The sequence below is a fragment of the Lissotriton vulgaris genome, chromosome 1_1, assembly GCF_964263255.1.
Source record: "Lissotriton vulgaris chromosome 1_1, aLisVul1.2, whole genome shotgun sequence".
NCBI lineage: Eukaryota > Metazoa > Chordata > Amphibia > Caudata > Salamandridae > Lissotriton > Lissotriton vulgaris.
This window is the reverse complement of record NC_141685.1, coordinates 1,351,931,134-1,351,946,174: the sequence shown is the minus strand read 5'-3', so window position 1 is coordinate 1,351,946,174 and position 15,041 is coordinate 1,351,931,134. Positions and strand designations below refer to the sequence as shown.

General features: G+C 42.6%; 1 protein-coding gene across 2 annotated transcripts in view; it reads right to left on the bottom strand.

Moving 5' to 3' along the window:
• Positions 1-15,041, bottom strand: part of MARS1 (methionyl-tRNA synthetase 1) — a 231,318-nt gene that overhangs the window by 73,706 nt on the left and 142,571 nt on the right. For both annotated transcript variants that reach the window (XM_086966633.1, XM_086966626.1), the window contains exons 16-18: positions 7,563-7,694; positions 5,666-5,770; positions 4,890-5,073 (exon numbers count right to left, since the gene is read on the bottom strand). In XM_086966633.1, coding sequence (XP_086822759.1) covers positions 4,890-5,073; positions 5,666-5,770; positions 7,563-7,694 — 421 coding nt within the window. The remainder of the gene's footprint in view (positions 1-4,889; positions 5,074-5,665; positions 5,771-7,562; positions 7,695-15,041) is intronic.

The following is a 15,041-nucleotide window of genomic DNA, read 5'->3' as shown; positions in this document are numbered from 1 at the left end:
GGTGAGGCATTCTGTGCTGGCTATTACATCTGGTGCAGAACAGGAGGTGTCCCTCGAGATGCCTGCCATATCCAGTCCTTTATTAAATACTATTCCTGTTACTAACATTGATGAGCTGAACTACACCTATCCTGCGGATTTATCGATGCCTGATTTGCAGACTCGTTTGGCCGACCAGTCCAGATTCTCTTTTGACTCTGTTTCGGAACTTTCAAAGAAACCCTCAACTATTGCAAAATATGCCACGTTGTTTAAAAAACATTTTTTAATTCCCCCTTGGACATACATTTGGTTGATCCTATTTTAATTTTACCTTTTTATGTCAATTGGTTTTGTGTTTTATTTTTTCCGCCTGATCGATGGTCACTACGTTAAAGAAAGAACAGGAATTCGGTACCTTAATGGAACATTGACCCCTCTTTCCTCTTCACATTCAGCGCACAGACTGAAACGAAACTTGAATACAGTTAACATTACTGCTTGGCCTGTCCTTGATAGGATTGTGTGGGATGCGGTTAGATTTCAAATACATGGGCCCACTGAAGTGATTAATGTTCCGAATGTGCTTAGAGTAAACATGGGAGATGTGATTAAACAAAATATACGTTCTGATGATTGGGATATTCAGGCCGTAGAAGCATTATTTTCTGATTTGAAATACTATGCAGCTTTTGATGTTGAAGACTTATATTTAGATTCTATTAATTATGGTGATTTATTTTGCTTCCAACATTATGGTAATCATTTTCTCCATAAGACAAATTCCAGGAGGGTTGCTGTGAATTACACGCAATGGGAACATTGCCCAGCTCCTATAATTGGAAGCTCCAGTACATTTCTGAAAAAATACAGTTATTTTACAGATTTCAATCAATCAAATCCTGAGTCCTTTTATTTCAGAATGACAGAAAAATCCATGTCCAAAGTTAGACTTACCGATACAAAGTTGCTGTATTCGAAGTCCTTTCTAGACAAATTGGCTTTAGATGGCTACGAGATCTGGAAGGGAATTATTGACCTTAAATCGGTTTGGGGTACCAAAGATTGGCAGGTACAAGGCACTGAGGCTTTGCACCGTGCATGTCTCATCCCAAATCACATGTTTCTACATTCTACTATTTCCCAGACAACATGCTTTGGATTGGCTACTTCTAAAAAATTAAATACACCAATAATCCCCGAATTAGAAGAATATTCAGGATGGGGTAATTTTTCTGATTTGTCTATTCATGAGATACAGTCTCTAATACACAATTCGTCCTTTAATGTATCCAGCTTGGATCCAAAAGGTTGGGTGTTATGGCAAAAGAGTTCTGATTCTTGCCAACGTCGATTTCCGGGGTTGGCTGAAGGGTTCACACAAGTGCGACCAGATCCCCGTTTTGAAACTGATTATACTGTCACCACTTACTCTGTAGGGAAACTGTGTCAGAATTGGTTACAACATTCCACGTTAGCTGCAGTTAAACTACATCTGTCTCAGTTAACTGAAAATGTGGATTTGAATGATTTTATAAAAGGCCCAGCTAAGGGTAGATCTAAACGGTGGATTTATGCTCTTTACAATGAAATTTGGAAAGTGTCTCAAATTGAGGCTGCTAAGGGCAATTGACCAAGCAGTATTAACACGCTTTCTTCCCGAATTTACACATTAAACAATATTGTTTCTTCTGTTGTTGACATTGTGCATGATGAAGTGTCCGTATTATATCATGGTCAAAATCAATTGCGTTCTGTTATGCAGTTTGCCTGGACACTACAGACTCTGAAGGCTGGTCGAGTGCCTTGGAGTTATATGAACGTCTCATCACTATTTGCCCCATTTAATTTGACTGACAAGCAGCGGATGCTTTCCATGCGAGATGCATCATTTTCTATGTTACACATTGAGAAGTTAGAATCTTTGCCCTTCTCTGTGGCTGAGGCGGCTGCTGCTACATGGCTTATCCATTGTATTATTACTTTACCATTTGCTCTGTATAAATTTACAAATTGTATGAGATATATTGCTATAGGGCGATATGAACCACTGGGAAGTGCTTTCCTACATGACACACAGTCGCCTGACCGTTCACTGATATGCAGGCACATCCAATTACATGGTTCTTGTAATCAGGACAGACGAAATTTAGCCTGAGTTTTAAAAGGCACACCGGTTCCTGCAATAGTTCCCACATTCACTTTATTGTCTAACGGTAGTTATTTACTTTTGAACAACGAACTGTGTTGTGGGTTAATGGTCGGTATCGCATATGTGGTTACTGTATCAGAACGTGTGGTGTGTTGCAAGAACGTGTTATATCCACCCACGCATGGGAATTTAGATGTTTCCATTTGGCCAAGAATACCAACCTTGAGAGCGGAGTTCAATGGTTTGAGCCGAATAAGAGCCCTATTGTCTCAAAAAGAAGTGGCCCTGAGCTCGGCCCGTGAAACTTATGTCCTTCACATAGCTAACACACGCACAGAGGTGCAGGCGCTTTTAAATACTGATTTGCCGTTTCATTTCTGCGAGCTGGTTCATCAAATCTTTAATGCCTCCTCCACGACTGGCCTAGCACATTTTTTTAAATTGGTTAGCAGTGGTCTCGTGACTACGTTTAAAAAAGTATTTGGTATTATCCCTGCGTTTTTTCATTCTATATTCGCAAGCTTGTTTGGCGGATTCCCTTTTTTGCTGGCTTTGGCTGCAGGCGTGCTGGTGATATTTTGCTTTATAAAACATGGATGCTCATCCTGCGCAAGAAAACGCTCAGCCCCTACTGATGCTGTTTCGCAACCGGATGCTTGATTACTATGGCTCCTTGCCGCTTGCGACTTTAAGCACGGCTTTTGGATTATCGTTTCGATTTTCCTATTTCACATGTGTCCAGCCTGTGTTTCATTGCCTGAGCTGTGATTTCGACTGGGCCATTGATTTGTGTCTCTGCTTACCGACTTCTCCTGACGTCGATTTTGATCAGCTGATGAGCCCCGTAGTTGCTCACGAGTTGGTTTGTTCTGGCTAAAGGGTTATGGCCTTGGCAGCGATGCATGGACTAATGGGTCAGTGGGACATATTCGCAGCGGCGCATGACTTTCTGGCACATAGCGTTCTCGAGAACCCACTGAGTTGTGCTCGGATGTTGCTAGAGGATTCGGTGCTGGAGGAGCACGTATGTTCTTTCCCATTGTTTAATTGGATGGCTGAACTGTTTTCGGATGATGACAGTGATTTCATGTTGGAAGCTGTGGCTACCTATTTTGCATATTCTATCCACCCATGAGTGGCTTTGGAGACTTTCACTATAATGGCACGTGACTTTTTAGTAATTCTGAATGGTGCCTTTTCTATTACGAACATTGGACTTTGATATGTTCTGGGCCTATGATTTTATAAATGGCCTCAAGTTCAAGTTATATATATATATATATATATATTTATTTATTTGTGTGGCCACTATAGGCATTCATACATATTTTTTATTATTGATTTTTATATACATTTACATACATTTAGCTTGGCTCAATATTATTGAACTCTGCTTTCATGTTTTGCCTTTCTTATAGTATTGGCTTAATTTTTCCTTTTTTGACCGTCCTCGGATCATTGGGGGGGTGTCATATGGTTACTGCGTTTCTATATATTGTGTTAAGTTAGCATGAGTTTATTAAATGTTTAAACACCATATTTTCCTTCGGCTTCAGTTTGCACACGACACCTAATTGTTATTATAGCTTTCAACCTAGACGAAAGATGTGATTTATTTGAGAATAATATGTTATTGCTCTGATATCAGTCGTGCTTGGTACACTTGGTACAAATGTCTGCACACTGAGAACTGCACCCTCTAAGAATAACCTAACACAAGGTTGCTGAAGGCCTGATCCTCGCACCACATTAGACATAACACAAATAAGGTTACTGCCAACATTGGGCTCTACTCGGGTTTAAGATAGAGTTACAGGGAATGAATCAACACACTTGATGCTTCGCATGCAGAGAGCTGGTAGCTGTTGATGTGATCTGCTCCTACTGACCATTAGAGGTATGGGCCCGCCCTGCTAGAACCCAAATGAGACCTTCTTAGATATAATATAATATGCTAAATAGGGTGCGCGAAATATAGGTGATACAGAATTCTATAGATTTTTGCATCATAACATGCTATCACCTTTTGCTTACTATGGATTAGTGACTATGCTGCTAACTCTGATTTTTATAATATGTATGTTGATATTATATAAGATACTGCGTTTGAGAACTTTGCATTGAAAAATAAACATTTCAAACTTGCACGTGTGTTCTTTGCCTCCCAGTTTCGGTTTGTAATGATTATATAACGAAAGAGTGTTCATGTGTTCCACGATACCTGAGGTACCCTAAGTTCATGTTCTGGATTGTCTAAGTCATTGGGAAGTTATTACTACCGATGAGACACTGTAGCTAGCTTGGTAAGGGGATTTCTGAAACTAAGGTGAGTTTTGGGTCACCCTAACTCACCCAGGTTCTAGATCTCTGTGCACAGTTCTGTGGGAGAACGGAAACCCTGCTACAATTCCAAATGGCCAATTAAATGTCAGCCCCTTTAACTCATGACATACATCCTCAGCCCACACTATCCAGTATTCCACCTTAATATCAACCCCAATACATTGTGGAAAAATATTAAGAACCAAAATATTGTCAAGGTAAGTACAGGTTTACTTTAGTTAACTCTACATATATGTGCTTGATGATATAAATATCTTCATTTACGTAGCTGTGGAGTTAAGAATAATACATCTACATTTACACACGTAACTTCTTGATACTTTGGCCACAATATTTCGGTAGCACAATGTTTCTGTCTCAGGAGGGGAGGGGGGGGGTGACAGCGTGTACGTTGTGTTTGGCTTCCCCAACTTACTGTGCCAATGCGGTGTCCAGTAGGCAAGGTACACACAAACTCGCTGGTTGGTAGGGCCAAGTCAGTTGGGGCCTGCAGCTGACTCTGGATGGAGGAACTCACTTCAGGCATGTAAGGATGCAGCATGACAGAGATCAGAGCAGCTATGTTGACTGCCACACCAGTGACAGTACCTGCACGCTTCCTGCCAATGAGAAAAACACGTTAGTGATGCATTTCAACAGCAGAAAACGTGGTAATTGTCTAAAACAATATACCAGTTCTTATAATAAGGCATCGTCTGCTGATCATCCTTTCCTTTCTACATGGCTTTCCTAGACCAGTTAACCTACAAGGATTTAGCATATAGTGTTAGTTCTCTTTCTTTTTCTTCTCCATGGCTCCTGTGAGACCACATAGGGGAAAACAATATGTCACAATAAATACTGGAACATGATGGGAAATTAAAACAAGTCACAAGGCTTTGCTTATATAGGATTTTATAACTTTGCAATGTCTAATTTAACAAGAAATGTTCCAATTCCATTTAGGACCACAGTAAAAAAAAAAACCAACTTTAGCTGTATGGTTTAAGAAACTTTTTGGAGTCACGTGGAATGTTTATGTCCTGGTTCATCCATCCCTCACTGTGTTTCAAGGTAACTTCTTTTCTACCCATGGCACATGTATAACAGCTGCAGCCAGTGCTTGACTTGAACAGCATGAACTATGCCTCAAAAAGGACTGTGTGACAACATCTAAGGAATGCTGCGGCATAGTCAGAGGATATTTCTTACCGGTCATCTTCAGATCCCTTAATTCGTTTCCAAGGCTCGTTTATTTGTATGTACTGGTTGCCATGACGGGAAATGTTCAAAATACATCTTAATGCGTCCCGGATGCTGAAATGGTAGAGGAAAGTTAATGAAGAATAAATGCAAGACCTCACTTAAACGAAGAGAATATGAAGCCACTCTTACATCAGTATTAGATTGCTTGCATCACTGCAGATCATCGACAGCTGTAGTAAAAGTGAAAACATTCTACACTGTTGGGTGAACCGTTACCTTACTACTTCAGAAAGGCAACCATATGTGCACATTTCTTTTTTTTTTTTTTAATAAGAAACCTTTTATTGATTTCCAATGCAACATGGTTCTCAGAAAACAAACACATCGAAAGCAAGGTGTCACACAGCAACTCACCCACCCAGTCAATCTCAGAAGTGTGCTATACACTGACTACACCCTCCACTACTTGGGTCCTCCTGCTCCCTCCTAACTGTAAAAAGCACACCATTAGTGCCAGACCTTGTTATATTTGCGTAGACACAAGCAAGCAGTATATATTGTTAGTTTTGCACATCCGTCCATACCATACATCTTTACCAGCAAGGGCAGGATGCTGAAGGAGATCCAGTGTTAGGCTATGTCCCACTTAGCCAGCAACATGCCCAGTCCCACCAGCATCAACACGAGGTTCCCCAAATCTTACAGAATACCCAACAAAGCGATTCTGGAACTGGTCTCCACATGGAGTCCCACCACCTAGACAGGATCAGGAATATTCGTGACCAGTACCATTGTGCAACAGGGCAGGCCCACACTGTATTGAATAAGTCTTCCCAAGGCCAAGGCACCTTACACACATAGGGGAGGGAGACTTCTGGGCCCTCTAGAGCCAGAGAGGTGTAAGGTATACTTAGTGAAGATACTTGAACTGGATAAGCCGAAGTCAAGACGAGTTCACCAACACTCAGGCACCATACAGGCATCCTGCCTGTCCATCATATCCAGTAGGTCCACCCATTCCTCCCAGCATGTTCTCAAGCGGCCCAGTAGGGAGTGTACAAAAAAGGTTCTGTGCATTTGTGAGATGCCCCCTTTCTCCAGGACACCCTTAAGTATCCACTCTTCCAGTAGATTATACTCCAGAACATCCTCAAAGCCATTGTGATAATTGGATAAGGCGTGCCGGAGCTGTAGGTACCGAAAGAATTGTGCTTTATGCAGTTGGAATTCAGACCGGAGGTCCTGAAAGGAGCGGATATGATCCTTGTCCCAGGCATCCCCCTGTCATGAAAAAATAAGCGGGGCCCCACCCACAGGAACCCTCGAGGCCCGCCACTTGCACATTTTTAAGAATATCAATTGTTTAGGATGCAAAAAAGTAATCCTCACTGTGAAATTGAAAATAATGAAAATACACAACACATAAACATACACACGCAGACATACAGAAACACCACATAAGTGAAATTGAGCAACACAGCCGCTGGCACAGCAAGTTTCATTAGTAAAAATAAGATATGGGATAATATTCCTTGTCTGAAGAAGCAGTACATTCCAGTAAATGCTTTCACTTACTGGCTCCCAACTGTCAGAAATCTACAGACATCCTATATCATCAGTAACCATGCAACATGAACTATGCAGACACCACATACCACACACCACATACCACACACCACCCCACTTTCCAACACGCTAGAGACACAAGCGTGAGATCCCAGATAATGCTTTTCTTTTCTTGCCCTGTACATGGATCCTACAAACATGCAGTAATAGCCTGGGTGAGGCATACATTCCACATACTAGTTTAGTGCACTTGTGAAGTGGAAGAACCTCTGTGTTCCATCAACATTCCATCCTTCGAAAAATGTGGCTTCTGCAGTGCCTCATTCACAAAACTCACCGGACTTTTTCCAGCAGCTGGTTGTACTGCCGCAGCTCCTGTGTGACTTGCGCCAGCAACATCTTGTCGTCGGCATTCAGCTCCATTGCTGGCACACAGCCTTCAAAAAACTTGTGGACGAACATGCCGGCTCTGAGTGGAACGAGATCAAGTATTTAATATGATCCGGACATTAAGCAGAACTGTTATTTTACTGACAGTTACTAATTTGGGCACAGAAACTACTACTGCTCTTCATAGCTGGTCACTTACATTAAAAGGGGCAAATGTAAATAAATAGACTCCGAATATCCGGGGGTCTGAGATGCAGTAATCAGACCCAGAGTTGCACACATATGAGTGAATCTATGTTTATTGAAAAGGTTAAAACTCAATTATACACCTAAGCCTGACATCAACTCTAGCCCTAATCTTGACCCTATTCTTAACAATGTCCCAATTTCTGATCTTTTTTTAACATCAAAATGGTTTTCCAATTGAATCATGTCAGTGAATGTATTTATACGTCAGAAAACCATGGGCTTACCTGCCAGAATACCAGAATTACAAGTGTTGTCTTTCTTCACCAATGGTTCTAAGTCATTTAAAAACATTATGTATATCAAGGAAAGGGGATATACATACTAGTGTATGTGTTTTAGAGCATGTGTTTGCTATGTAAATTAATGTAGCAGTGCGATGAAGAGACCCTTTGACCTCTCATTGGCTTGCAGTACAAGGTCCCTATGCATGTTGTATTTCCTGCTTCCACTAGAGTGTCTCTACATTGCCATCGCGGTACACTTACTGACCTGCCAGGACTCTGTTTCTACTATTCAGTGTGTCTGTGATTACGTCCCTCTCTGGCATCTTTCAGGTTCCTGTACTGTTCTTTACCCCATTCCAGCTTTCCATTGCCCAGCCATCCTTCCACACCCTGCTAGCATCTTCTGCCTTCCACTCTGCCCTCCTTCCTTCCTTTGCTCTGCTGTTTGTCCCACCTAATTTTATTTAGTCACAGGAAAATACCTGCAATTAACATGTTCTACTGTAAGAGTGCCTTGTGTTGAATACAGTGTACTAAGATGACTGGAACCCCATTTAAAACTTCCCAGGAAATACATTGGTTTTACTCTGCAGCCTGAAAAACGTGACAGATTGACTGGTGCAATATAAAGGCGGATTATTCACTCAGCACTCAACCAATGCAAACGTTAGGCTATCGGGTTCTCAAGAGCACCCAGCCAGATGGAGATTTCCATCCGCTAGTAATGGGGGATTAAAGGTGAAAGCAATGTACCAAAGGACGTTTAACAGGCAAAGTTAATAGTACTCATTTGATTTTCTAAGTGACAACAGTACTCTTCTTCCCAGTCCATGCCAAACATTCATCAAAAGGGACTTCATATGGTTTTAGTCAGAAATGTTAAAGCATACATCTTAACAACAGGGTACATTGACCTTCATTTACACATGATTTCCAGATATTACGTGTAAGCTCAATGAAAACCCAAAAAGTGGGTGTTGAGCTAGGGCGCTGTGTTTTGAAATATCTAATAGGTTTAAAAGCAACTCCTGCAAAGTTCCTTGTGTGTCCAGCAATTTAGGTAATAATAAACATGTCAAGAGAACTCTGTTGATTAATGTACCTGCGTGAGAGAGAGAGAGAGAGATCGGACTTTTGTCTGGTGGTAGTTTTGACTTTTAATAAAGTAGCACAGAGGGTTAATATGCCTGTGTTAGACCTGGTACCATTGGCATGAGTCTCCCTTCCATTTTTCGCTGTTGTCACCTCTGTTTTTTATATGTTTTTGCTGGTTTACATGCCACAGTGCAAGTGATCCCTATTGTAGATTGTTGTAGGGATTAGTGACTCCATGATTGACTTATTTGATTTACTTGTCAGACCCTAGTACAGTGCACTATGTGTGCCCAGGGCCTGTAGATCAAATGCTGCTAGTGGGCTTGCAGCACTGATTGTGCCACCCACAGAAACAGCTTGTAAAGTGTGTCTCAGGCCTGCCATTGCAGAGCCTGTGTGCAGTCTAGTACTGCCATGTCGACTTGTTAAGTGCATCCACATACCAGTCCCTAAACCTTCCCTTTTCTACATGTTAGCCACCCCTAAGGTAGGCCCAAGTGCAGGGTGCATTGCAGGTAAAAGGTAGGACGTGCCCTGGTGTGTGTGGCATGCCCTGATAGTGAATTACAGCCAATTTCGTTTTTCACTATTGCAAGGCTACCTGTCACCATAGGCCAGAATGGGCAGTTTGATTAGAACATCTTATAATCCTAACTAACCCAGGGAACGTGGTAGAAAAACAAATGTAGTATGCCTTTACTCAGAATGGTAAAATACATTTTTTAGTGAAGGTGATTTTTACATTCTGTGTTTGAAAATACCACTTCCAGAAATAGGGTATTTTCTTACCCAACCATGCAGCCTGCCTCTGCTAGGTTGTGTACTGCATGTCTGGTTTGTGAGTGACAGGAGGGCTTGGGCTCCAGTAGTCTGATGAGTCAGGGATGGGCTGAAAAGGACCATGGCTGAAAAGAGAGTAGGGGGAGTATATTTCCTTATAGCTACGTAGGCCAGGTCTGCTTTCAACAATGCTGACTCCACCTCCTGCCAGGAAACTGCACCAGTGAGGACAGAACTGGTTTTGGCCAGGTACAGACAATCTCTGCCTTCAGAGGAGAAAGGAATTAGTAGTATAAATATTGGGTCCCAGACCCCAAGATTTTGGAACACTTCTGGGAATCAAGACAAACCTTTGCCAAAGAGAGGAACCAAGGAAGCTGAAGGAATTGACTACCCTTGTGCCATTGTGCTATTTTCTGGGGTTGGCCTGCAGTGGTTACTTATTTGCCAAGGAAAGGAGAAGGAACTTTTAATTAACTTTCATCATCTTGAAGAAGAATCTCCAAGGGCTTAAAGTGTGCTTGCCTCCTGCTGAAGTCTCAGGAATACAAGACTTCACCACCAGCTCCCCCCTGAATTTCCTTGCTGAGAATTCTGTCTGCAGAAGCCTGCGTATTATTGGGAGCTGGAAGCGCGACGCAATGAGAAGAAGCGTGTCACCGCCACAGCTGTTGCCGTCGCATCACTGGAGAAGCGGGTCTCCTTCGCAGCTGTCTGTCGTCGCATCACCGGAGAAGAGTGTTGCCACCGCAAGGGTCGTCGTCGCATCACCGGAGAAGCGTGTCGCAGGGCCTGTCGCGGCTTAGAAGTTCCGGAGTAGCCACACGGCTGGCGAGCGGGCCCGCATCACCTTCAAGTCGTCTCACCGCATCAAAGCCGCTATCCTGTCGCATCGCACCGGATCGTCGCATCGCATCTAGGCGCCATCTTGTCGCATCGTAACCAAAACGCAATCCGAGGTAGACGCATCACCTCCTATCCGGTAAGGAACAGACGCATCGCCTACTTTGCGCAAGCACTGAGGAACAGACGCATCGCCTCCCCCAAAGCAAGGAACCAATGCATCTGTCTCCCTGCGAACCTTTTGTTTATCTTCTGTTACGCATCCAAAGTTACTTTGTGAGAAACGGGTCTCATTTACCATAAACTTTGAATTAAGCTATTTCTACCATTTAAAGTCATTTTTCCAATACTGTACTGTGGATTTTTGTCGTTTGGGTCTTGGGTTAAGTCTATATAAAGAATATTTACTTTTAAAAAACCTGTGTTTTACTGTATGTGTTCACAAATGCTTTACACACTGCCTCTGAGATAAGCCTTCCTGCTTGTGCCAAGCTACCACAGGGTTGAGCAGGGGTTATTTAGGAGTGTGACCCCCTTACCCTGACTAGAAGCAAGGGTCCCTATTTGGACAAAGGTGCAAACTATTGCCAACTAGAGACCCCCAGTTCCAACAGCCTGCTGTAAAGAACATCTATCATGCAGATCACAGAATTTTATTTTTGTAGATAGGTCAGTGGGTTACTGCTTTTGTCACAGAGAACCTTTTGTTAGTTGCAATCCTAATACTGCACAATGAGCTATTAACTGTAATCTATAGAGCTGCATGCAAACTGTAAGGTATAGATTAGAACATTATGTGGTTTTCTCCAATCTTTTATTATCATAATGTTGCTAAAAAGGGTTTGTTTGGGTAGAAATATATTCTTATTAGTAAAGCCAACCCCATCCACTGTGTCACGTTTTAAAGCACCCTTAAAATACACTGTCTAACAATATGAATGGCATGGGGTTCCTATTCCTTGTAGTCCTCACACTTTTGTAGCATATCCTAATCAGTGATTTACACATGTATTATTCATTATCTCTGTATAATGTGTGGTTGTGATGTAAAAGTGCTCCGACACCCTACACTGGTAGGAGTAGGATTATAAAAACAATGAAATACATATGAGAGAGGGTCTATGGAGAGAGAGTAGGGCCACTGTTGGAGGATGGTAGCAAGGAAGTACATGAGGAAGAAGGTCACTGGTGGGCACCAACAAAGATTGTTGCTAGTGCACCACAGCCAAAGTTGGCCTTGCTCTGGTGCTGTTATCAGTTGTGTTCTTGACTGCCCAGCACCCATAGACATGGTTGTGACCAGTATGCAGATTCCCTAGATTGGTATCTTTTTAGGTGAACGGGTCCAGGTCATAGAACAGGGAGGCTGGGAAGATCAGTGGGGGAATCTGCGAGTCTCTCTATCAGAAAAAGTGTTACAGAAGGTAAGTAACTTGATCTTCTGATCGTGACTTCTAACTGCATATTCCTCACTTCCACTAGATAAGCAATAGCTCCTAGGTGGTGGGTCTGTGAACTGGCTCAAATAAAAAGGTTTTGCAGGATTGAGCAGGCAAAATGCCCATTTCAACAGACCTGACTGACCAGACCATAGTGCTTCCTTAATGTATGGAAAGATGCTTACATAGCCCCTGGCAAATGTATAGGACAGGCACTCTACATGTCAAAGCAACAAAAGCATCCTTGGATCTTCTGAAATGAGCAATTAAGCATTCCAAAGGCAGCTTTTAAGCCAAAATGTAGTGAATCTTAATGCAGAGCGCATTCTAGTATGAGATGGTCCTTTTCTGCACTGCCTTGCGTTTATTGGCTCCGCTAAATCAGATGAAGGGCTAACTGTCCACTCAGTGGTCTGGGGTACGATTGATGTAGGGCGAGGCGAGGGATGAGTGATCTAAGTTTAAGGAAATACAGGAGCAGTGATTGGCTAGAAGTGGCAAGGTAGGGGTGTTAATTAGGAGTGACTAGGGTATGTGTCGTGATGAGGAGATATGGCCAGGTGAGTTGGTGAAAGGTAAGTGATGGCGCAAAGAAGAGGCGAGGGCAATGGAAGCAAGGGGGGGGGAAGAAAGGTAAAGACTTACAGTAGCACCCAGGCGAGGACGTGTGGGTAGCTGCGGTCCAAGCGGTCGCTCAGGAGTCGACGGCTGCAGGGGAACAGAAGGAGGGGGGCGGGGATCAGACCCAGATCTTAACCCTTTCGATGCTGATGACGAGCTCAGCTCGTCATCACCCACGGGTGTCGTGTGCTGATGACGAGCTGAGCTCGTCATGGTGCCACTAAAATGGCATTTTCCAGCACAGGGGGGGGGGAAACGCCCAGCAGCCATGTGGTTAATGAAGAGAAGGGCTCGAGAAGCGGATCTCGGATTAAGTGAAGTTACCTGATAGTAGATTCAATCTGGTCAGCGGGCGGGATATGCGGCGCCTGCGAGGGAAAGTAGCAGGGGTCAGAAAGAGCCGGTAACGAGGCAATCCGTTACGTTATACCATATGGCAATCGCACACAGTGTGCAGTGTGTGGGCGTACCTGTATGGATCAGGGCGGCAGACGGCACATGGGTCTCTTCTAATGAGGGGCTGCTAGTAGTAAATGCTGGAGTTATCTGCTCCTGTATTTCCTTAAACTTAGATCACTCATCCCTCGCCCTTGCCCCGCCCCCCACCCCCCCTCCCATCCCCCTTCCCCCCCACCCTCCCCTTCGCCCTGCCTTGCCCACTCCTAATTACCCCTTTCTCGCCCACAGCACTGATTCTATGGACAACCCTGTCCTGGTGACGATTCCAAATAGTGGGGATCGAAACGCCGTCGACACCACAGCATAAATTACATGACGCATATCACGTTTTGTGCTCCTGTTTAAACTACAATTGTACTTTAAAGTGATTACAACTTGTTTCTGTTGAGCCATTAATTGATGTATATACTTATGTTCATGCGTCGATTACGCTGTTCACTTTAGCACTTGCACCTTCACTGTCACTAATTGTATATAGCACCTTGCACCAAGTGCCACTGGGTTGTCACATGATCTGTTCTGTACAGTGCTGTTTAACTGTATTGCCATGTGAAAGACCTTTCCCTATGTACATTGGTGAATAATACTGCCTTTTTCAAAAAACTACAGTGACTCCTTGCTTCCCTTTTTTGTAATGCAGATTGCATACATTATTTAATTGCCTTTACATGATACCTGTTGGGAACTGTTTTTGTTTACTCGATACACCCATCCCAACGTGGTTTATGGGTCCTCTCCTGTTCTTCTTACACTAGTGTAGGGTGTGGCACCGGACACCGGTTTGGTACTGGAGTTGGTACAGAGCCAGGAGCTGGATCCAGAGGGGCGAAGTGGCATGCTCTGAAGAACACAGGCCTCGAAAAATCGTTAAAATGTTACTAGGCCTGCCGGTCTAATAACTTGAATAATGTACTCGACCTAACCGAACTGTTATGTACTTGAACCATAAACTGGTCTCAAATTATGTGGTCCTAGGTAAATATATTTTATGGAGCCACCTTTTTCTTCATCATCAGAAATAAGAGCACGTTCCAATATGTGAGTTCAGCATTTCTGCTGTACACAAAAAGTAGTTTAATTTTTATTTTTTGGACTAAACATTTGCTCTATGTATAATAAGAAAGAAGTTCACATATAGGGTACACCACTGACTTGCCTCTTGCTTACTAATAGCATTGTCATCAAGGCGGGGCAGAAATATTTCTTAATTCATGTTTAAAAACGAACTTAATAAATATATTACTAAAGTATGATGTGGTAGTACTCTGTAATTTACAGACAGCGGATTTTCCATTTAAAATATCACAAACATGCAGTTTTACTGATAAAAGTATATAGTGTACAAACATTGTTTGGCAACTGGGTTTCAGCAAAAAATATTTATCATTTACACATCACTAAGTACAGTGTTCTGATTTGTTTTTAACCTACATCTTTTTTTCACCACACAGAAATTAAAAAATGAGCCTTCGTAATTACTGAAATCTATTTTAAAATGGCAGTACAGTTCACTTATTAGCTATTTCAATGTTGTATTAGAAAAAAAGCTGGCATCTTACATTCTTTCATTTCACACACTTGGCACAGGACGATTGCCACACAGTTCACTTTACAAAATCCTCTAACTTCACAGTCAGAGGAAAAAAAGTAAATGTAGGAAGACAAACTGACTAATGACCTCTGTCTCGGACTGTGATTTAAAGGCATCTTTTTTGC